The sequence below is a fragment of the Mustela lutreola genome, chromosome 9 (genome assembly GCF_030435805.1).
Source record: "Mustela lutreola isolate mMusLut2 chromosome 9, mMusLut2.pri, whole genome shotgun sequence".
NCBI classification, from domain to species: domain Eukaryota; kingdom Metazoa; phylum Chordata; class Mammalia; order Carnivora; family Mustelidae; genus Mustela; species Mustela lutreola.
In genome coordinates, this window is record NC_081298.1 from 106,743,510 (window position 1) to 106,766,310 (window position 22,801).

General features: G+C 38.9%; 2 protein-coding genes and 1 pseudogene across 6 annotated transcripts in view; 2 read left to right on the plus strand and 1 right to left on the minus strand.

The window, feature by feature from the left end:
* Nucleotides 1-2,081: 2,081 nt before the first annotated feature.
* KRCC1 (lysine rich coiled-coil 1) lies at nt 2,082-19,884 on the minus strand. 4 transcript variants are annotated; one of them, XM_059188327.1, is made up of 4 exons: nt 19,743-19,879; nt 7,557-7,661; nt 6,823-6,935; nt 2,082-3,187 (listed from the first exon to the last, which is right to left on the minus strand). In XM_059188327.1, exon 4 carries the CDS (start codon nt 3,163-3,165, stop codon nt 2,392-2,394), a length of 774 nt encoding a protein of 257 aa, XP_059044310.1. In that variant the 5' UTR covers nt 3,166-3,187; nt 6,823-6,935; nt 7,557-7,661; nt 19,743-19,879; the 3' UTR covers nt 2,082-2,391. The 4 variants fall into 4 exon arrangements, with proteins under 4 accessions (XP_059044310.1, XP_059044307.1, XP_059044308.1 ...); XM_059188324.1 differs by lacking the exon at nt 7,557-7,661 and having other exon boundaries at nt 19,743-19,884; XM_059188325.1 differs by lacking the exons at nt 7,557-7,661; nt 19,743-19,879 and adding an exon at nt 19,363-19,706.
* LOC131808412 (ribosomal protein uL24-like) lies at nt 5,802-19,705 on the plus strand (annotated as a pseudogene).
* The window catches only part of SMYD1 (SET and MYND domain containing 1), a 49,368-nt gene continuing 46,435 nt past the window's right edge, over nt 19,869-22,801 (plus strand). For both annotated transcript variants that reach the window (XM_059188320.1, XM_059188321.1), the window contains exon 1: nt 19,869-20,151. In XM_059188320.1, the coding sequence (XP_059044303.1) occupies nt 19,970-20,151 (182 nt within the window). In that variant the 5' untranslated portion in view covers nt 19,869-19,969. The remainder of the gene's footprint in view (nt 20,152-22,801) is intronic.

The following is a 22,801-nucleotide window of genomic DNA, read 5'->3' on the forward strand; positions in this document are numbered from 1 at the left end:
CCTCATGACCTAATTACCTCCTAAAGACACCATCTCCATATACCATGACACTGGGGATTAGATTCCAACATATGAATTTGAAGGGTGGGAAACATGTAATCAACAACATACAGGTAAGTTTAAAGCCATGGGCCTGGGTAAGATCACTTAGGATGTGTGATTGCAGAGTAGTAGGCTAGCTCTGGTCCCCGATGCACCATATGTGATGATGCACTTAGAGGTAGGTGGGGGAGGAGGAGCCAGGAAAGGAGCCCATGGGAAGGAGGAGCTCTTAGAGGTAAAGAAAATCGGGAGAATGTGGTGCTATGAAGGCTGGGGGAAGAGCATTTCAAAGAGAGATTGATCAACCAGATGGGAGGGCTGAGAGGCTGAGCTGAATACAAATAAAAAATATCCATTGGATTTGACAACATGGAGGCCATTGGAGACCTTGACAAGAACAGCTTCAGAGAAGCAGTAGGGACAGAAAATTAGGTGGAATAGGAGAAAGAGAGATGGAGAGGTGACCAAGTATGTGGACAGCAGGTGTAGACAAGGTTTGATGTGAAAGGGAAAAGAGGTAGCTGCAAGAGGATATGGCAGTGAAAGGAGTTGTTTTTTATTCTTTGTAAAGGGGAAACAGAAACCTGTCTGCATACTAATGGAATAATCCAGACCTGGAGAAGGTGAGAGGGTATAGGATCCACTGCATGAGGAGAGACTCGTTTTTAGTAAGAGCAGGGACACCTTCATTGTAATAGGAGGGAAGACCAAGAACCAAATTCTTGAGGGGAGTTCATAAATCTGGTGGTATGGCAATGAGTTAAGGCCCCTTCTGAAGGCTTCTATTTTCTCACTGGAGTGTGAGTTGAAGTCAGGACCTGAGAAAGGAGGCCTATGGGAGGTGTGAGGAAGGGAAAGGTTTGAGGAGAGAGAATATAAAAGCGGTACCTTGGAGTGGGAAACTTACTAAGGAAACTTGATGGATTGGAGGTTTGTGGTTATTAGTTTAAAATAAAATGGGCCATCTACCTTCTCTCCCTCTTTCCTCCCCTTCTTTCCTTCTTTGCTATTTGGGGCCCAGGGCAGTAGGAGCCCAAGTAAGGTGGTGTGACCCAGAGATGGGCCAGGGCTGAGTAAGGCAACAGCTCAGCAAGGGTAGGGAGATTGGTTCATGCAGGAGGAAGGGTTGAGGGGGATAGATATATTGATATATTTTATTATATTTATATATCTTTTAGTGTACAAGCTAAAAATGTTTTTAGCAAAAATAATTCTGAAGTTAATATTAAAATTCACAACATTGTGAATGCAGACTTTTCATACCACAGAATCTTGTTATCCAAAGCGTATTTGATAATGAGGAAAATGAAGTTAAGCAACTCCCCCAAGTCACGTAACAATTTGATGTCATAGTTGAGATTAGAATTCTGGGATTCAGATTCACAGGCCATAGTTCTTTCTACAAGATACTGATGTTCAAATATTTGATATACTTATCATAAAAAAGGGAATTATCAGAATGAAAGCATCGGTTAGGAAAGAATAATCTGCTAGCATTTTATTTCTTATGAATTCCTCTCTTCAATTTCAGCTTTTTGAAAAAATTGTCATCAATAATAGATCTCTGTCCTAAAAAGTGGGTTTAAATACGAATGAGCAAGGTATAGTAAAGAATTTTTACAATTGCAAAGTGTGACCTACCCAAAAGATCTTGCCTCTTAAGTACAAACTGCTTAGTTTTATTTCTCTTCCACAAGAAAATCATTGTTGAATGGGGACAGATCATCAACACAGAACAACAAAATGCAGAAATTAGAACACTTTATTATAAATATTTCCAGAATATAAACTGATTTTGCATAAAGACTCTTTGAAACTTTAAAAACTATATGTAACTTTAGCTTATTATTATTATAATGAATTCCATTCTCCACTTTCCAATCTAGAAAATACACTGCAAGTTAAATCAAAAAGGGAAAAAAAAAATCAGTCTAAATTGTATCATTGAGAAAACTAATGAATATAAATATACCTCATTCAAAACTAAAACAAACCCAATCAAGAAACAGATTTTCCAAAGCCTATGAATACACTCCAATTTAAAGTAAATGACCTCCCAAGGGAATAATACTTCTACTATCATAGCAATGTGATGAGTAAAAGCAGAGCCACTCTCATTAAGGGAAATTACACCTTATACACGAAAAATGTAAGGATGCATGTAGAAAATGAGGAAAAGTAATTTCCGTGATGGAGAGTAAGCATATTAAATACTTCCTGTTCACTGCCTGTTGTTAGAAGTTCAAGTATCTGCTCACATGAAAAAAACTGGTAAGAACATGAACATCAGAAAACCAGGCCCCTCAGCTATTTTTTCAATTTAACCTCAGGAGAACCAACCCAGGAGCTTCAAAATCCGAGGATAGACTGGTCCCAAAGCATCTCCTCCTCTGTTCTCTCTTTACCTTGTTCCTTTTTCTCTTTTCTCCGCTTCCGTTCCTCTTTCTTAGAGGCTCCATCTCGGCTTTTTTTCTCCTTTCGATTCTTAAGCTTCCCTGTGCTGATCCTGTCTGCTTCCATCTGTGTTTTGCTGGTTTGGAAGTTCTTCTGTTTATCTAAATCTATTTCCTCGCAACCTTTTTTTCTCTTATGCTTGGGCCGCTCCTCCTCTGGTTTTTCTCTGCCTTCTTCCAGGTGCCTTTTCCCTTTCTGATGTAGCCGTTTATGATGGGCTGGATGGCCACTGGCACGGTTTGCTGAGGAGAGGCGACTGTGAACTCCAGATTCTACACTGTATGAGTTATAGTTATACTCTTGCTGACTAAGGTTCAGGGGCCCTGGTTTCTCTGAGAAATAGTCCCTTGTGAATTGACAGTAGCTCAGGGAGTCTAGTCTTAGCCTGCTGTCATGAGCTGGTAGCCACTGAGGTAAGCGGGTTTCCACTTTTTGTGAACTAGGGCATGATCTTGGGTAGGTCTGCCTGGTTTCAGAAGAGAGTCTTTGATCAAACATTCTATACCTTGGTCGGTAATCTGCCTCTTCTCTGTATCCACAGGTTTCCAAACAGTTGTCTCTCATCTTTCTGAAACAAGTCTTTGGCTCTAAGCCTCTGGCTTTCTGCACTTTGATATAATCTTCAAGTTCATCTTGAAAAGAATCATATGTCTTCTTTGAATGCTTCATTAGGTTGAGACCAAGGGATTCTCTGTAGAGAAGATGGGAGAAAATTCTTCTTACTAGATTATTTTATTCTAAATATCTCCTTTGCTCTTGAAGAGAGCTTCAAAAAACAAAACAAAGAAGCCCAAACAAATTAAAACTGAATTTGGTATAAGTTAAATACCATGAAATTATATGTCAAAAAGGTGCAATAGGATAGTCAAATATTGGGTGCCTGGGTAGCTCAGTGGTTGGGTGACTGCCTTTGGCTTGGATCACGATCCTGGAGTCCCAGGATCAAGTCCTGCTTCGGGCTCCCTGCTCAGCAGTGACTCGGCTTCTCCCTTTGATCCTCCCCTTCTCGTGTTTTCTCTCTCTCTCTCAAATAAATAAACAAAATCTTAAAAAATAAAAGGGTAGTCAAATATCTCCTAGACCACTCAGAAGTAGCTTTTTCTTTCTCAGACGTGGGATGAAGGCAGAAAGGAGATGGAATATAGGGTTCTGTTGTATAGCTAAAAATTTAAGACATATAGGAATGTGTAGATAAAGACTACACATTCCTGACAAGTGGCCTGATCAAGTGCTCATATATTTTCTAAAGTTCTGATTTAATAAATTTCTTGTATATTGTTTTCTAAGAGAATTAATAGAACCATATAGAAGTAATTTAATTTCTAAACTCTTCCTTTTACTCAAACAAAATAAAATAAACATACATACTTACCTGACTAGAGTACTATAAGACTTAATGTTTACAAAATAGTTTGGGAATGCTGGAAACTAGAAATTCACCTATAAGAAGAAACTACTCTTTTGTATACGGCATGAGAGAAGATGAGGGAACAGAGTTCTGTACCTTCTATATAGGGCTTGGATTTCATTCTATTACTTCTGATTGGTGAAGAGAGCATTCTAGAATGTCTTCTGCTTTGTTTTCTAATATAAAGTACTGGTGGGAGGGTTAAGGGAGGAAATGGAGGTGAGAGCTGAGACAGTGTCAGACTGACACAGAGAAAAGTTTCAGAAGAAATATAAAGTAGATACACTAGTTTTTTTGTTGGCATGTTTGATTCTTTTGGTGGGGGCAGCACTATTCCTGATTTATTTTTTTCCCCTCCCTCAAATTCAGAAAACACTTACTACAAGATGATAATGCCCTAGATATTTTTGGTGACTTACTCTGTCTCCAAAAATTAGGAGGCTGCATAATCCATGCAGAAGAGTGTATTTCTTCCCTTCAACAGAAATAAGCCTGACAATAGCACTCTAGAGTCATTAATGATCAGTTATCTTTTCTGGAAACTTGAGATTAAAAACAATGTTTAAATGAAGCCTCATTTGGTGAGTCAGAAAATTTAGCTCCTATTCAACTTAAATAGTATAAAAATTCTAACTAGAAGAAAACAATTTAACAAATATTTGATTAAATATAGGTAAAAGATTTGAATAGACACCTCAGAAAAGAATATATACAAATAGCCAATGAGCACATGAAAAGATACCATAAGTCATCAAGTCAATGTCCATTAAAATCAAAATGAGATACCAGTATGAGCACTCACTAGAATGACTGAGATCAAAAGAATAACATTATCCGTGTTGGTGAGGATGTGGAACAGCTGGAATTCTCATACGTTGCTAGTTAGTGATGTAAAATGGTACAACCACTAACAAAAGTTTGGTAGTTTCTGAGGAATTTAAACATTTACCTACTGTATGATCTAGTTAGTCCATTCCTAGATACCTCCCTGAAAAGAAAAGGAAATATACATCCATACAAAGACTGATACATGAATATTCATAGCAATTTTATTTGTAATATCCCCAGAAAGGAAAACACCAAAATGATGATCGACAGGTAAATGGAACTATCAAATAGTGGTATATCCATACAATGATTTATTATCAGTGATAAAAAGGAATGAACTACTGATACAGTCAGCAATATGGATGAATCTCAAAATAATTATGTTGTACATATATATTATATACATATGTATATGTACACATGGATCTATGTTGATGGTATAATTCTAAACTTTGTACATAATATATTGTACATAATATACACACATAATATATGTTTCCATTAAATAAAACTCTAGAAAATGTAAACTAATCTATAGTAAATGTAAACTAATCTATAGTAACAGTGTTTGCCTGGGGATCAGGCAGGAAGGGGTGGGTGGGATGATTATAAATGGTATCTTTTGGGGTCTGGATATATGTTTACTATATTGATCATTTGAAGGTATATACATCTGTCAAAACCCATCAAATTTTATATTTTAAATATGTATGGTTAAAAAAAATAAATATGGTTTATTATATGTTAACTATACTTCTATAAACCTGCTTTTACAAAGTCACTAACAAGATTAAAAAGATGTTGATAACTGTTGAAACTGGATGATGGGTATATGAAGGCTCACTATCCTATTTTCTCTACTTTTATGTTTAAAAATTTCTGATGCTTCGTACCCACAAAGATGGCTAAAATAAAAAAAAGGCAGATGACATTAAGTGTCTGCAAGGATGTGGAAAATTGGTAAATTCATTCATTGCTTGTGGGGATGTAAAGCACACGGTTATTTTGAAAAATAATCTGGACTTCTGGCCCTGTGCACACAGGTCTGAGCCTACCCGGAGCCAGGTAGATGGTCACCAGGAAGTTCAACCCCTTTGTGATCTCAGACAGCAGCAGAAACCCCAAATGCCACTTTAGTGCCCCCTTGCACGTGTGCAGGAAGATCCTGTCATCCCCACTCTCCAACAAGCTGTGGGGAAAGTACCTCTGCTCCATGCCCAACCACCTGATGAGGTCCAGGTGGTTTGAAGACACTATAAAGGTCAACAAATCAGCAAGGCTGTCCAGGTGTACAGAAAGAAATAGGTCATCTACATCAAGTGTGTACAATGTGAGAAAGCTAATGGCACAACTGTCCATGTGGACATTCACCCAAGCAAGGTGGTTATCACCAGGCTAAAAATGGACAAAGATCAGAAAAATATTCTTAAACGAAAGGCCAAATTTTGACAAGCTGGAAAACAGAAAGGCAAATATAAGGAAGACCTTATTGAGGAAAATGTAGGAATGAATATAACCTGTTGTGCAACCATAGTGTAACTGTAGATTTTTTAGCCTGGTATGTATTCTTTTGAAACTTCTCAGGATATCTCTATCTCTTGAATATTTCATTTCCTTCTTGTCTTCTTATTGATATATAGCTCTGTAAATCTACTTTTTCTGTTTTGATGAATACTTTTATGAATAACCACTGGAAATATTTCCTAATTAAAAAAATTAAGAGAAAGAAAAACAATATGGCAATTCCTCAAACATTAAACAGTGTTGCTGTATGATCCAGCAATTTCATTCCTAAGTACACAATCCAGAGAACTGAAAACCTTTGTTTACACAAAAACTTAACACCAATGTTCACAGCAGCAATATTCATAAGAGGTAAAAAGTAGAAACAACTCAATGTCCATTACTGCTGAAGGAATAAGTAAGGCACGGTATCTTCATACAATGGAATATTATTCAGCAATAGAAAGGAATGGAGTGCTGATACACAGTACAACACGGATGAACCCTGAAGGCATGACAAGTGAGAAAAGTGTCCCCATAGTCCACAGATCATGCAGAGATCAATAAAGAGGTGAATGGGAACTTACCCTTCTCAGGCTGAGAACTTGGTGAAGAAATCTGATCATAGTCACCCATTAATTGCTTCAGTTTTCTAGCATGAACTTTCCCCACATGGAGAGACTGTGCAACAACCAGGAAGCTAAAAACACAATGCAGAGATCCCCAAATCGATTTTTGTCTAATACTCTGCTCCCAGTCATCTGAAGCCAACTGCAATCTTGTTATAAAAATTAAATAGTTCAGGGGCGCCTGGGTGGCTCAGTGGGTTAAGCCACTGCCTTCGGCTCAGGTCATGATCTCAGGGTCCTGGGATCGAGTCCCGCATCGGGCTCTCTGCTCAGCAGGGAGCCTGCTTCCTCCTCTCTCTGCCTGCCTCTCTGCCTACTTGTGATCTCTCTCTGTAAAATAAATAAATAAAATCTTTAAAAAAAAAATTAAATAGTTCAAAGTTTAGAATTACACCATCAACATAGATCCATCATCTGAAAATTCACACATCTCCCATTTCTTATCATCTTACTTCCTATAAGTCTAAAAGTTAGGCTAACTCTTTGAGCATGCATTTTACCCCTGAAAAATAAATAATATTTTGTTTTAGAATAAAGTGACCCCAAATTTCCACATCCAAATTTGCAGATAGACATTCATGATTTTTAGTTTATTTAGTCTGAACTAAGAGTGTACAAAGCATTTTGCTCGCTTCCAAGTCAGCTTCATAGAAATAATCCTATGATCTAGAAGATCACTATTTTCTACCTACCTCATAATGTGAAATGCTTTGCAATTCAAACTATATCCCTATTCCCTATACTCCTTTTATAAGGGGAACCAGGAAAGTTCAATATTTGTTCATTCAATGTGGTACCTATGAATAAAATAAAGGGGGGGGTAAGATAGAAATTACATTAAAGATACATTAAAGGTAATATTTTCGATCTTTAAATAGACATCATTTCATATACCATCTCAAATTTTAATTTCCTGGATGCTTGCAAGGCTACATACTAGCTTTTTGCTAATTAGAATGAAATTTTAGTATGAAAACATTTAGTAAGCCTCTAATCTTGAATATGGTAATATATTTTTATTTAGTCCAGAAAATACCATTCTAAAAGAGAAGTTACTGGGTCACCAGTCTGGACTTTATTGAAAGATAGGACTAAGGGGGGGGCACCTGGGTGGCTCAGTAGGTTAGGTGACTGCCTTTGGCTCAGGTTATGATCCCGGAGTGCTGGGATCGAGTCCCACATAGGGCTCCCAGCTCCATGGGGAGTCTGCTTCTTCCTCTGACCTTCTCCCCTCTCATGCTCTTTCTCACACACTCACTCTCTCTCTCAAATAAATAAATCTTTAAAAAAAAAAAAAAAGGTTGGACTAAGAAATCTGGCCTTGGCATTTTTGTGTTTTACAGTAGACAATTTCAAAGCATGCAGTTTGTTTTAAGATAGTCTCTGATTCTAGCTATACCCCTAATGTCATTTGGGAATCACACAGAGGAACCACAAATCACTTTACCTGTGACGGGAAACAGTCCTCCACAGTTGGGACAAACATGATCACAAGCAAGGCTCACTAAACCAGGCTCAGATAAGCCACTTGTCAAAACTATAGTCATGTTCACATATTAATTTCCAGAACTTTTGTTCGAAGCCTTTCTCACCAGAATAAATAATCTGTACCAAAATGACCACATTTATACTTGAGGTCTATGTTACTATCTAAAAGTTCTTAGGGGCGCCTGGGTGGCTCAGTGGGTTAAGCCACTGCCTTCGGCTCAGGTCATGATCTCAGGGTCCTGGGATCGAGTCCCGCATCAGGCTCTCTGCTCAGCAGGGAGCCTGCTTCCTCCTCTCTCTCTCTCTCTCTGCCTGCCTCTCTGCCTACTTGTGATCTCTCTCTGTCAAATAAATAAATAAATAATCTGAAAAAAAAAATAAAAGTTCTTAACAGCTGAAATTTATTTTATGGAAATTTAGTCATTTATAAATGTGATTATCAAAAATTGGAACATCAAAATTGTACTTCCTATGCAGCCATTTAAATGAATGTACAGTCTAGGAGAAATGTCCATTATATATTAAGGGGGAAAATGATACCACCTATTTACCTATCTATTAAGTAATCTTAAATTCAATCTTAGTGTAAAAACACTCAACATACAGAACCAAAAAAACCTAAACATATTCATATATGTTTATTGTAAGGAGGAGTTAAAAGAACTGCTCTACAACCCATTTACTTCCTTTCCTGGGGCTGGGGGAGAGGGTAGAAGGTAGGTGACTTCTGGACCTCTGACTGAAGAGACCAATGATATTAGCTAGGAGAAAGGGAACTTATATTTGACATGTCCTTAGCAAGATGTCCCTGGCTAAGGATTATCTATAGTAAATAAATTCAGGATTAATGAGGCATAGCTTTCTGAAGAATGTCACGTAAGCTAGGAGGTATAAAATGGAGATGATTCATAATTTAAATACTCCCATTGGCTGAGGTGACCCTCATTTAGAAATCTCATGTTATTTTGGGCCAGAGATGAATGACCAATGTAGGAAAACATGGTTTGCGGAGCCATCTTTCATGTCCTAGATATCTCCGCTTCTTTAATAGAGTTGCGTGGTCCCTTGTATCCTTGAAATACTTAGTAAATGTTGATACTAGGTAATATTACTGATTTGTGTTAGTTTGATCTGACAGTCTGATCTTGTATATTGCAATATCCATAGGAAAAAAATCAGAAAAGATATACACTAAACTTAATGGGATTTGGGAAATGGGTTTAGGAAAGAAGCAATACACAATACTTAATATTTTGCTCTCTGAACATGTCTGTATTGTTTTAATTTCTGCAAAAGCATTACTTTGTAACTGAAAGCTCTATAAAAATTTAATTTAAATGTTCTACAGAGTATCTTCATATTAAGCTTAATTTTTAGTACCAGCATATAGATTAAAAAGGTTTGCTTAAAAATATTATGAGTTTGGGATGCTTGGGTGGCTCAGTTGGTTAAGCATCAGGGATCGAGCCCTGTGTCAGGTTCCCTGCTCAGAAAGGAACCTGCTTTTCCCTCTCCCTCTCCACTTCCCCAGTGCTCATGTGCTCTCTCTCAAATAAATAAATAAAATATTTTTAAAAATTTGAGTTTAAGAACTGTAAATCAGAAACACTTTAGAAACGATGAATATTTAAACATGTTTATTATATATCTCTCTGAATTATTTGAGTTGTTTTAAGGTATGTAACTTAATTACATATGACTCCAAAGTTAAAATGAAAAGCAAGCTATAAACTAGGAGAAAATATTTCCAACTCACATATCAGGCGAAGGACTTATATCTAGAATACATAAAGAACTTTTATGACTCAATAAGACAAATTCAAATTTAAATGGGCAAAAGATTTGGACATCTCAAAAAATAATTTATGTATATAAATATGACTTGAAACCCTACACCATCACTGGAAATCATTAAAATTAATAGGACTGAAAATACCTAATGTTGGTAAGGATGCTGAACAACCAGACTTCTCATATGTTACTAGCTAGAACTTAAAATGCTACAAGTTTACAAAGCAGTTTGGTAATTTCTTTAAACATTAAACATCTACCATATGACCCAGTCATTTTGCCTGTATGTATTAGTCCAAGAGAAATGAAAACATACATCCACACAAAGACCTGTACATGAATGTTCATAGCAGATGTATTTGTAATAGCCCCAAATTGAAACAATCCTAATGTCTGCCAATAGGCTGATAAACAAAATACGGTTTATCTATACAATATATTTATTCTGCAACAAAAAGAAACAAAACAGCAATATATAGATAATATGGATGAATCTCAAAATCATGCTTAGTGTAATACACAAGAGTACCTACTGCATGACTCTATATTTGTAAAAAGTTCTAGACATGTAAACCAATCTATAGTGAGAGAAAGCAGATTAGTGGTTGTTGGGAACAAGAGTAGAGGGTGGGATGGATTATAAAGAGGCCAGAGAAAACTTTTGATGTTAACAGAGGTTATTGGTGTTTTGTTTACAATGGTTGCTTGGGAGTATACACCTGTCAAAAACTCATTTTCTTGTATACTTCAAATATGTGTATATTTTAAGTGTATCTCCCATCCAAGTACTAACCAGGCCGGACCCTGCTTAGCTTCCAAGATCAGGTGAGATTGGGTGTGTTCAGGGTGGTATGGCCGCAGACAGTAAAGTGCATCTCAATAAAGTGTGCCAGAGGAGCTTAAGGATCTTTAACAGATGTTTTGGAAAAAGGAGTAATTTTGCCTTAATTTGTTCAACTAGATTTTTAAAGATTTTATTTAGTTATTTGACAGAGAAAGATCACAAGTAGGCAGAGAGGCAGGCAGAGAGAGAGAGGAGGAAGCAGGCTCCCTGCTGAGCAGAGAGCCCGATGTGGGACTCGATCCCAGGACCCTAAGATCATGACCTGAGCTGAAGGCAGAGGCTTTAACCCTCTGAGCCACTCAGGCACCCTCAACTAGATTTTTATCTTTTTTTTTTTTTTTTTTTGGTCAGAGAGAGAGAGAGCGAGCACAGGCAGACAGAGTGGCAGGCAGAGTCAGAAGGAGAAGCAGGCTCCCTGCGGAGAAAGGAGCCCGATGTGGGACTCGATCCCAGGACGCTGGGATCATGACCTGAGCCGAAGGCAGCTGCTCAACCAACTGAGCCACCCAGGCGTCCCTCAACTAGATTTTTAAATGTTGAGTTTATTTCCAGAAAAATCATTCACCTAACAAAGGCCAACTTATCTACACAGAACTACTGCCAATTTATGTCACTTAATCTCATTGCTCCTAGGGCCAGACATAGGGACTCTGGAGTCAGTGCTGGCACTTCTTAGCTATGTAAGCTTGGTTAAATTCTCAACCTTTTCGTGCTTCAAGTTCCTCATCTCTAAAATAAGGATATAATATATGCCTCAAAGAGCTGTTGTGAGCCTTAAGGAAATGAATACATATACAATCCTTAGAGGAGTATAAGGCACAAGGTAGGTGCTGAATCAATGAGCTACTTTTATTAATCCTCAGGATTTCATCTATTTAACTGACATAGTGAAATATTCTCCCACTCAATTATTCTCATAACTACATAAAACCAAATAAAGGAAAGATTATAAGTAAACAGAGCAAGAGTGCCTGTCAGGAGTACCTAAATCTTTTTATTTCAAGCTAACTCATGTTTCAGAGGGACTTCTTAAAAATGAAAACTGAGGGGGCACCTGGTGCTCAATTGACTAAGGGTCTGACTCTTGATTTCAGCTCAGGTCATGATCTTGGGGTCATGAGATTGAGCTCCGAGTCAGGCTCCCGGCTGCTTGGGATTCTCTCTCTCCTTCTGCCCCTCCCCCTGCTCTCTCCCTCTCAAATAAATAAATCTTTATTTTTTAAAAAAGATTTTATCTATTTAAGAGAGAGAGAGAGAGAACATGAGAGAGCACGAGCAGGGAGAGGGGCAGAGGCAGAGGGGAAAGAGACTCCCCACTGAGCAGGGAGGTTGTCCTCCAGCTTGATCCCAGGACCCTGGATCATGACCTGAGCCAAAGGCAGGTGCTTCACCAACTGAGGCACCCAGGCACCCCTGTAGTAAACAAATCTTTTAAAAAATAATAATAAAAATGAAAACAGAAGATTAGACTTGATCACTGTCCTTTGCGATTGTTCTAATTTTGAACCAATTCTTTGAAGATTTCAGTTTAAATTGTTAATGTGTGTCATGTACAATACTCAAAAGGGTATGGAGTATCAGGCAGAAACACCTAGGATACAAGCTAATTTTACCATTTATAGGCTGTATTAGGTCCCATCTTGAGTATTTTTTTAAGACATACCTTCTAGTATTTTTGAAACAAATCTAGGAAAATTCTGAAATCTTGAGTTCCTATTTATACTGCACATACACCACAAGCCTAGTTATAGATGAACACCCACAGAGTACTACTTACTTGCTCATTTAGTTCGAGAAAAGTACCATAGTGAAAAGAGCAAAAATATGGAATCTTTTATTTTGAAGAAATGAAACTATGTAGGTTATTCAGTAGCTGGAGGTTTGATCTTTTTTATTTCAGTAAAAATATGGAAAGTCATTGTGAAAGTTAAATAAATACATCATATATCAACTATTGTGTTAAATATGAAACACATGAGTAATATGAGTTACTCTTAATTCAAAATTGCCTAAAATAGCTTCATATCTTAATAAAAAAACTAAGAGCCACTCAAATTCTAGAACTGTCAGAGAGAATTTGCTACATTCCAACCACCCATTTAGAAATTGTAAAACTTGAACTTCTGCATTGTGTAAAATGTTTTTAATAAGTCTTGGGTTTGGTGAATAAATCAAGTGAATTTAAGTTAAAAAAAATCTAATAAAGCGTTTATGCCCCACAAGCACATCATTTGTGTTGTGACATGGCATTTAAACATCATACAGTATGAAGGTCTTAAAAAATGTTTATTAAATATCTCTGAAGAAAAAATGGGCAAAATTAGGATGTTAATCCGGTTAGTTTTAGCTCAATTCTTTCCCTTTAAAAAAATACACCAAAGAACATGGTCTTACACTTTTAAACCTAATTCACAAAGAAGCACTAAGAGATGTTTTGTATTTTTCCATTCTCTGCATCTTTTTCTTAGAGATGTTATGTAGCATTCTCTGTATTCTGTTAAAGCTATCTAAAAGTATTTTGGCTTTTTTTTTTTTTTTTTTTTTTGGATGCAGCAGTAAATACTATTTTTTAAAATCTAAACTTACTAAATGTTTGTTGCTAACATTTAAAATGTTATTGATTTTGTATATGGGCCTTAAATTTTACCCCCTTGCTAAACTTGTTCTAGTAGCCTTTTCCTAGATTCCTTGCTGTTTCCTACATGTATGATCATATCATCTGCAAATAGAGACAGCATTACTTCTTTCTCACCAATCTGAACACCTTTTGTTTTTCTTTTTTAAAATATACTTTTAAAGATTTTTATTTACTTGTCAGAGAGAAAGAGAGAGAGCACACAAGCAGGGGGAGCAGCAGGCAGAGGGAGAAGCAAACTCCTCTGCAGAGCAGGGAGCCTGATGCAGGACTCAATCCCAGGACTCTGGGAAGATGACCTGAGCTAAAGGCAAGCACCTGACCCACTGAGCCACGCCGGTATCCCACCCTTTGCTTTTCTTGTCTGACTGTAAAGGCTAGGACCTCCAGTACAATACTGAATAAAAGTGGTAAGACTGGATATCCTTCCCTTGTTCCTGCTCTTGAGTTCTGCAATCTTTTAACATTACTACTATCTCAGGAAAGACTAAACAGAACATCCATTAAATTTAGACTAGGTAACTGATTCTATTACCTTAGCTATCTTTTAAACTATTTGTTGTCTTTGCAACAATTTTTTTACATTTATTTATTTTCCTATTTAAGTGTTCTTTAGAAATCTTAATTGTAGTACAAATGCAGCCCTATGGGGAGGCTGGATGGCTCCGTTGATTAAGCATCTGCCTTTGGCTCAGGGCACAGTCTCCGGATCCGGATTAAAGCCCTGGATCAGGCTCCCTGCTCAGCGGGGTGTCTGTTCCCTCTCCTCTTCCCCTTGCTTGTTCTAATAAGTAAATAAAATCTTAAAAAAGAAAGAAGGAAAGAAAGACAGAGAGACAGAGAGAGAGAGAGAAAGAAAGAAAGGAAAGAAAGAAAGAAATAGATAGATGCAGCCCTGTACCTGTCACCATCATACTCTTAGCTATGTTGGTTATTAACCTTGCCTTTTCAGGAAATGAGATTAGTATCTGATGTAGGAGTTTGCCAGGCTCTCGCTATTTTACACTAACACAACAATCACAAAAATAACTAAGGGTTTACTACTATGGTATATTTCCAATGATAAAATACCAAAAAATTAACAAAATCCTTAACTGGGAGTATCTCACATTTAATAGTTAACACATTTAATACAACATTTATGTCTTTATATCTAAACTAAGTCTTTTAACACCAATAAACATTAAGGACTCTATGGCTAGCTAGCTCAAGGATCATGCTTGTGAAGTTAATTTGACTTGGACCCAAGGCAGACATCCTTCATCAGAATGCCACCAAATGTATTCCATTCCTTCCAAAGGGCTGGTAAATGTGAATGGGTCTTTAAGGGGGGAAAAACCCCAATGCTCATGTCCTAACGTATATTTAATGAATATAGTAGGGGAAATCTTGTTAGTTGTTTTAACATGCTTAGTCACTATTCTCATATATGGACAGCTAATAAAGGCAACAAACCTGAAAATCACAAATAATCATTAGTGTCTCTCCAGACATCTTCCTCCCCAACCATTCTATCCAGCCGTCAGTTTTAGATTTACAACATAACATGCTCTGGTGTGCATGTAGCAAATACATCTTGAGCAGAGCACAGATTCACATAAAACAATGAACGACTTCTGATTATTCCAGGAGTCCTGGCTGATCTACATTTACACCTGCACTTTCTTCAATGTGCTTAGCCTGCTATCTCTTACCCATTTTAGAGGCTGTCTATTAACCTGTCTCTCCCACCCACCAAGGAGAATTTGACTGCCTTACACTACTATCCTGTATTTCCTCTGCAGCCATTTCAGATTCACAGACGGAAGTTGTTAATGTCAGAAATGGCAAAGCAGCCATGCCAGGTCTGGAGCACTTACCTTTACTGTAATTTGAGAGAGAAATAAACTTATTTATTTTATTATTATTATTTTTAAAGATTTTACTTATTTATTTGACAGAGATCACAAGTAGGCAGAGAGAGAGAGGGCGGGAAGCGATGCGGGGCTAGATTCCAGGACCCCAGGACCATGACCTGAGCAGAAGGCAGAGGCTTTAACCCACTGAGCCACCCAGATGCCCTGAGAGATAAATGAACTTTAGTGTGTTTAAAAGAAACACTGTGTTTTTCTCCATTTTTCTTTCTTTTTCTAATTTCACTAACAAACATTACTACTACCAACCTCTTTAAAAGGGCTGTACCTAATTATCTGTATATCCTTGTACTAAGCAGATAACTGGTACGTAGCAGGAGCTCAATAAATGTTTCCTGAATAAATGTCAACATGTTAGCTATTAGCTAGATTTTGTCATTTGATCCAGATCTCTGCTTAGTATCATGAAAACAAAGGAAAACACTTAGGCAAGTGCTATGTAAATGGGTTAATGATTCAATAAGGAGTCAAAAATATCCTTTATTCTAAAACTGAGTCCATTTAATTTTTTTTCTTAAAGAGAAGCAAATAAGCAAGAATTGTTTGTTGCAGTGTTGTTTTTACTGATCCCTCAGGAATATCACTACCAGGTGAAAATTTTTCTGTCAAAAATATTTAAAGAACATCACTGAATGAATTACAGTGTCCTGGAAAATCTTATGACAACTTCACCATAAATTCTATGTATATTTCTTTTCATGTAAGTCTGGTCATGTGGTATTATTTTTTGGTGACTGAGTTTAATTTCTCAATTTCCTATTTGTAATCTTATACCTTGTGTACATTTCCTACTTGCCAATATTTAATCCTTACATCTGTTCATTATCAAGTCCAATACAGAAGAGCTCCCCTTAGGAGTGTTACAGCTATAGGTGAAAATGAATTAGATGTTCTTCAAATCAGTTTTAATTGTCCTATCAGGATCTTCAAAGTGACTGGAATTTTAGTAACTGGATACATGATAACTCTTTCATACCTTTTGGATGAATCTTCTGTCTTTTAAGAAAAAAATACTGGATAAGTAACAAGCAACAGATTTTTTTCCTACTTCTTGTTTATGCACTATCTTGACTGGCAATTATTTAGGGCTTTTACAAGTATCTCAACTAAACATACATTGCCTCAGGGTGCCTAGGTGGCTCCTTAAGCATCTGTCCTTAGGATCTAGCCCTAAGGCTTAAGCCTTTGAAGCCTTGGGTTCCCTGCTCAGCAGCAAGCCTGCTTCTCTCTCTTCCTACTGCTCCCCCTACCTGTGTGCTCTGTCAAATAAACCAAATAAAATCTTTTTTAAAAAGTACTGATTCCTATCATTGTTCTAAAAAGTATAATATACCAAATATTAGTCATTTGTTAGATAGCAGTTAACTGAACAGTTAATGAAGGATATTTACCCAAAATAAAGTGACATGAGGTAATTTTTTAGGTGACGAATTGTATCTTTCCAAATCCTAGTGAATGGTCTCAGTCTTAAGAGTTCATCACTCTTTTGAATGTCATCTGATAACCACTATAGGTTGAAGTTTCATGTTTTATGAACTGCTGTTCTAGTACACCGCCAAATCAAGAATATCAATATAGAACTGTAAAGTCAGTTCATAATTTTAATGCTGTCAAGGACCTCAGAGTTAGTTGGTGCAGAGTTCCTCAACCTTGCCACTACTGACATCTTCGGTAGGAGAATCCTTTGCTGGGGTGGAGGTGAGACGGCCCTGTCCATTTCAAGATGTCTGCAATATCTCTGACCTATATCAAATAGATGGCAAGTAACTCCTATGCTCACTATGCCCTTTCTTCCCCAGTGGTGGTAACTAAAATGTCTCCAGAAAGTGCCAAATGTCTTCTGGGATGTGGGTGCAAAATAACCCCTGGCTGAGACCCACTCAATTGGGCTAATCCAATTCTCTCTCCCAATAGATGACAAAACTCAAAAAAGAAATTTGGGACTTTGAGTTTGAAAGAAAAGTTTGGGACTTACTGAGTTCATACAGCTAACGGGCAAACTAACACTACAACCTATTACTTGTTAAGATTCCTATTCCAGTATTCTCATTATGCCACCTTTAAGTTGCATGGAAAGGTTACTGCTAGCATTGTGTGAACTGACGCTGTATAAAGTAACTGCACACATTCAAAGTCATCACACACACACAAAATGTCATCTGGCAAAAACTGTTTTTCCATGAGAAACTATTTCTAGGTCTTCTGTGATCTGGGTATGAGAGCCAAATTGAACTGTAGCCTTGACACCTATAAACTGCTTAGGCTTACTTGTTGGTAAGAGACAGTAAGTTTGGTATGAAAACAAGTAAATCCAGATTTTTAAAAATCTCAGATGTCATAACCTAGGCTGACTGAAGACACTAAATCTAGTCTTCCAAAGGTTGCCTTCACTAAGAGACATTTAATAGAACAGCATTTGGTTGCAATGAAAAATTCCATTTTTAGTGTATGGAATTTATATAAGGTGCTTATAAAAATATTTTAAGAAATGTATACTTTTTCTTCTTCTTCTTTTTTTTTTTTACCTTGCCATTCCATCAAAGTGAAATATGTAAGATTATGGAATAGCACAGAAAAGTAGAATATATCAAGAAAGAAGGTGAAAACGAAATTATTTTCACGAGGTTATTTACTGATGTCTCTCCAGAAAAAAGGAAACTAAATTATTCTATAATATTTTGGCTTTCACCATCTTTCATTCTGGAGACAAAAAGCAACATAAGGCAACCCAGCAAATACTAAAAATTATGAAAATGAAGATGGTTAAATGTTTCACTGAGATCTGCAATGTGATCAAGCTCCACCATCTAGAATCCTCTCCAAAACTGCCTTACAGCCTTACCTCCTCGTTCGGAACAAGCAGGCTGTTCACAGGCATAAAGTACTTGTAAGAACTCAAACATCTGTTAGGTTGAGATGATTAAGAAAAAGCTTTTTGTGTTAGGGGAAACGTGTTGGTGAGAACTGTGAAAACTTGGGGCAGAAACACTCCTTCCAAACTCCTGCAAGGAACACTTGCCCAAATTTTAGCATGGCCTCCAGCAGCTTAAGGCTGAACCCCTGGAATGACCAGCCCCCTCCGGAGCTCCTGCTAGAAAAAGCTCAGGGCTGTCAAAATACATGTACTGTTTTTAGAGCCGACACCTGATGACAGGCCCCCAACCTCTCTTTTTGAGAGTGCTTAACCAAAAAGGGCTTTGGACTGTGGATCCTTCCAGTCTCTGAGACGGATGTGTACCTCCTCCAACTCAGAAGCGTCCTCCTCAAAGACCTGGAAGCCATTCTTTTCAAGTGTCATCACCAGGAAGGAGAGGCCTAAGTCGGGTCCCCCAGTGGCTGCGGGAGGACAGAATCCTAACTTCCTTCCGTGCCAGCCAACAGACGCTGCTGGCTTAACAGCATTCACAAGGAACAACCCTTTGTAACTTAACTTCCCTGACTCCTCTTCCACCTTTCCTCCAGTCCCTCATTTTCCCTTTAAACTCCCAGTCAGCTCTGAGCAAATAAGAACGGCGCTCAGCTCCTTCCCCTACTGTGTGGGCAGCTTCTGAATAAAATTTGTTTTTCAACGCTCTCATTAATGGCCGCTTTGCTGTCTTGGACACTGGTAGGTCCGTACTCAACTCAGGCCACTAACAAGAGGCCTATAAATCTAAGAAGCAGTTTTTCGGGGTGTTTCCCTCAAAAAGCCTAGAAAAACTCTACAAAGAGGCGTCTCACAACTCTTGCCCCTCTTCTCCTCCCTCAGGCCCCCCGCAGTTTTAACCTCTCGGGGTACTTCCTGCTTCTCGGCGAAGTCCTGACTCCACTTCTGCCTAAGTACCTACTTTCCCGGATGTTGAATGGCACCCAGCCGAGGTCTCCACGCTCGCGCGTCTCCGGCTCTTTCTCTCCTCATCTCGGAACTTCCTCATCAATCCCGCTACCCTTTCCCTGACAGTCCCAGGTCGGCTTCTACCTGGCCACCTCTCTGCCCCTTCAACCCTCAGCCTCCTGGGCGTGCTGAGGCGTTTCTCTCCCCTCCGCGCTCCACCTGAGGGCCGTGGCGCCCCTTTCCAGGAGCGGCGGGTGGTGAGGGACGCGGACGGACTCCGGCCCTCGACCCGGCCGGCCATGGCGCACATTCGGGGCGCGCACAGCCGTCCCTGGGCCGCGGAGTTGAGGGGCTGAAGACCGGGCCGCCCCCGCCGCCGGGGCGGGAACTCACCTTCTCTGAGGCAGGGGCGGGCGTCTACAACTACTGTTCCCCCTCCCCGCCAACGCCGCCGGCCGGGGAATAGGCCGGGGTGGAGGTGGCGGAGAGGCAGGGACAGGCGCTGCCGCCACCGCCGCCTCCGCCGCCGAGCAGGCGGGGTTAGAGGAGGAGGCGGAGACCCGGCTTCCTGAGGGGAAGTCTCAGCCACCACCGGCGACTGACTGGACGGCGCCGGCGCCATGGCGGCAAAGCGCGCTATTGCGGTTGCGCGGATCGCCCCACTTCCAGAGAGGGCCTTTAGCTCCGCCCCCTTCTCTCGACTTTTCCGGGGCTCGCCCCTCCCGGTACCCGTGTTCGTCGGCCGGGTGCTTTCTCGTACTCGTTCGAGGTCAGGGAGAACGGGTGCGGCGGGTCACCTGGGGTGAGTGAATCTCAAACCGACTGAGAAAGAAAAAACCTGGAAACCTCTGGATTCTTCCTTCAGAGTATCTGAGAAATACGTAATCTCCTTTAAATGTCTTTCCCTTGGTAGGGTCTTTAATGTACAGAGTTAGAGTAAGCCGAAGCCTTGGTCATGATACGTTGTCGTCATTGGTCCGTAAATGACTTTTTGTCTCGCCTCCTTCAGTATAAGCGTGTGTACAAACACACACATAATACAACCTCACCTCCTCTCATTCCCCATCTCCTAAAGAGAAATCACTGCCCCGGCTTGTCCTCATTTCCTTTTGTATATAAATCTTTATCACACAGGTGTGTAGCTAAAAAAAAAAAAAAAAAAAAAAAAAAAACACGTTTATTTTTGAATTTCCTAAGATTTAAATCTTTCTCTGTGCAGTATTCTGGAACTTGTTTCACTCAACACTTGGAGGATCATCCAAGCCGTTGCACGTAGGTGTCACTTGTTTCACTGCTGTACACTATCCCACCCATTTTCCTGTTGCTGGGCTTGTCTCCTGGTAGCTGTGCAAGTTTCTCTTGAGCAGACTCTCCCTTCTTGTCACACTGCCGTTGGTTAGTTTCAGGTGCTCATCATCTCTTAATAGAATCATGGCAACAGATACCCAACTTACCCTTCTGACTTCACCAGTCCAATTTACTCTTCATTACTGCTGCCAAAGCGTTCTATCCAGAAGTCATTCCTGGCTCTCCATAGTCTATTGGAAAAAGTCGAATTAGAAAAGTACTCCTGGGCTTCTGTGCACCTTGATCTCATTATCTTCCTACTGCTGTCACCTCCCCACCCTGCTTTCACTTTATGATTTAGCAACATTAAATCTTTACTGATTCCTATAAATACCAAACTGTTGCATGACTCAGTTTATTGTGTATGCTGCTCCTTCTTCTGGAATGTCTACTCCCTACTTTCTAATGAACTCCTCCTCCCTCCACAAGTAAATTGTATCCTGAATTCAGCATTTCTCATTCATTCTTAATGTTTTTGTTACATATGTATCTATCCCTAAGTAACATGAAGTATTACTTTGCATGATTTAAAACTTTACATAAATGTCATTATACATACTGTTTATTCCCCTGCAACTTACTTTTTTCACTTAATTCTGTTTTGGCATGCAGATATGCTGAGATGTGAGGTTCTAATTCATTCATTTCCACAGCTCTATAACGTTTCATTGCATGACTACACTGTGAGCTATCCATTCTCCTATTGATGGACATTGAACTTGTTTTCCATTTTTGCTTTTATAGCTAGTGCTACTTTAATGTTCTTATGTAGTCTTGTGCACACATGTGAGAGTTTCTCTGAGGTTTATACTTAAGAGATGTTGCTGCCTTTTAACTAGAAACCTCAATAATACCCACTTTGAAGGGTATTATGAAAATCATGAGTAATGTTAATAAAGCACAATTTCACGCATTCAAACATTTATTGTTAGAAAAACCTTCAAATGTTTATGAAACACTGGGACATAAAGGCAATAGTCTGGTGCTTGAATGGTAAACAGAAAATGTGTGCTTCTGTAGCTCCTGCAATACCCAACTCATTGTAGTTGTCCGCACATAATGCTTTTTCTTTATCTCCACATCTCTGCTCATGCTGCTATGTTGGTGGGGCTGAAATAGTCACCTCCAGCTCTGGTTGTCTCCCTGCCTTCTTATCTTTGTCACCTACGTCTCTGAAGCCTTTCCTGACCTCTCAGGCTGCCCTGGATATCCTTTCCTCTTTGCTTCCTGTATCTCTTTCACCATTTTTACATGCTCTTCCATAATTATCTCTAAATGGTCAGTGTTCACAAGGCTTTAAAGACAGTGCTCACATTTATTCATCTTATTTCGGGGCACTGAGCACAGTGCCTGATACATGTGCTGATAAATGCATGTGGAATGAGAAAATTTAGGGATTCTTGGGAAGAAAATGCAGCCAAGGATTTCTTGGGGCCAAAAGAAGAGGGAGGGAAGCAAGCATGCTATTTTATTAAGAACACAGAGCCCAGAGAGTTTGAAATTTTGCCAGTGATGTAATTATGCAGGATATAATGGACTGTTAAAGAGGAAACCTGCCTCTGTCATTATGGCATGTGAGTGTTAGATGTGCACATCTAGCAGATTTTCTTTGATTCTGTCCCTCTTAGTGATTATGAAATAAATGAATCAGCCAGTGAATGCACTTGAAAGCAATGAGCAGCCCCTGGCTTATTTAATGTTGCTAGACATTAAGTTATTATTAGTTTAAAGCAAACTAACTAAAATGTTGGCAAACATTGTCTGTAAAAGGCCAGATAGTAAATATTTTCAGCTTTGTGGGCCATATGGTCTTTGTTGCAAGTATTCAACTTCGCCGTTACAGTGTGAAAACAGTCATAGAAAATATGTAAACAGATGAGTATGGCTTTTTTCTTTTCTTTTCTTTTTAAGTAGGCTCAATGCTCAGTGCGGAGCCCGAACTCACTACCCCAAGATCAGGAGTGTCGTGCTCCACCGACTGAGCCAGGCAGGTGCCTCTAGTATGTCTGTTGTTTAATAAAATTTTATTTATGGTCACTGAAACTTACCTTTGATATAATTTCCATGTGTCACAACATACTCTTCTTTTGACTTTTCCCCCCAAC

Coding starts and splice junctions, on each gene's coding strand:
- KRCC1 (XM_059188324.1), bottom strand. CDS start 3,165: ATGAAGCATTCAAAGAAGACATATGATTCTTTTCAAGATGAACTTGAA.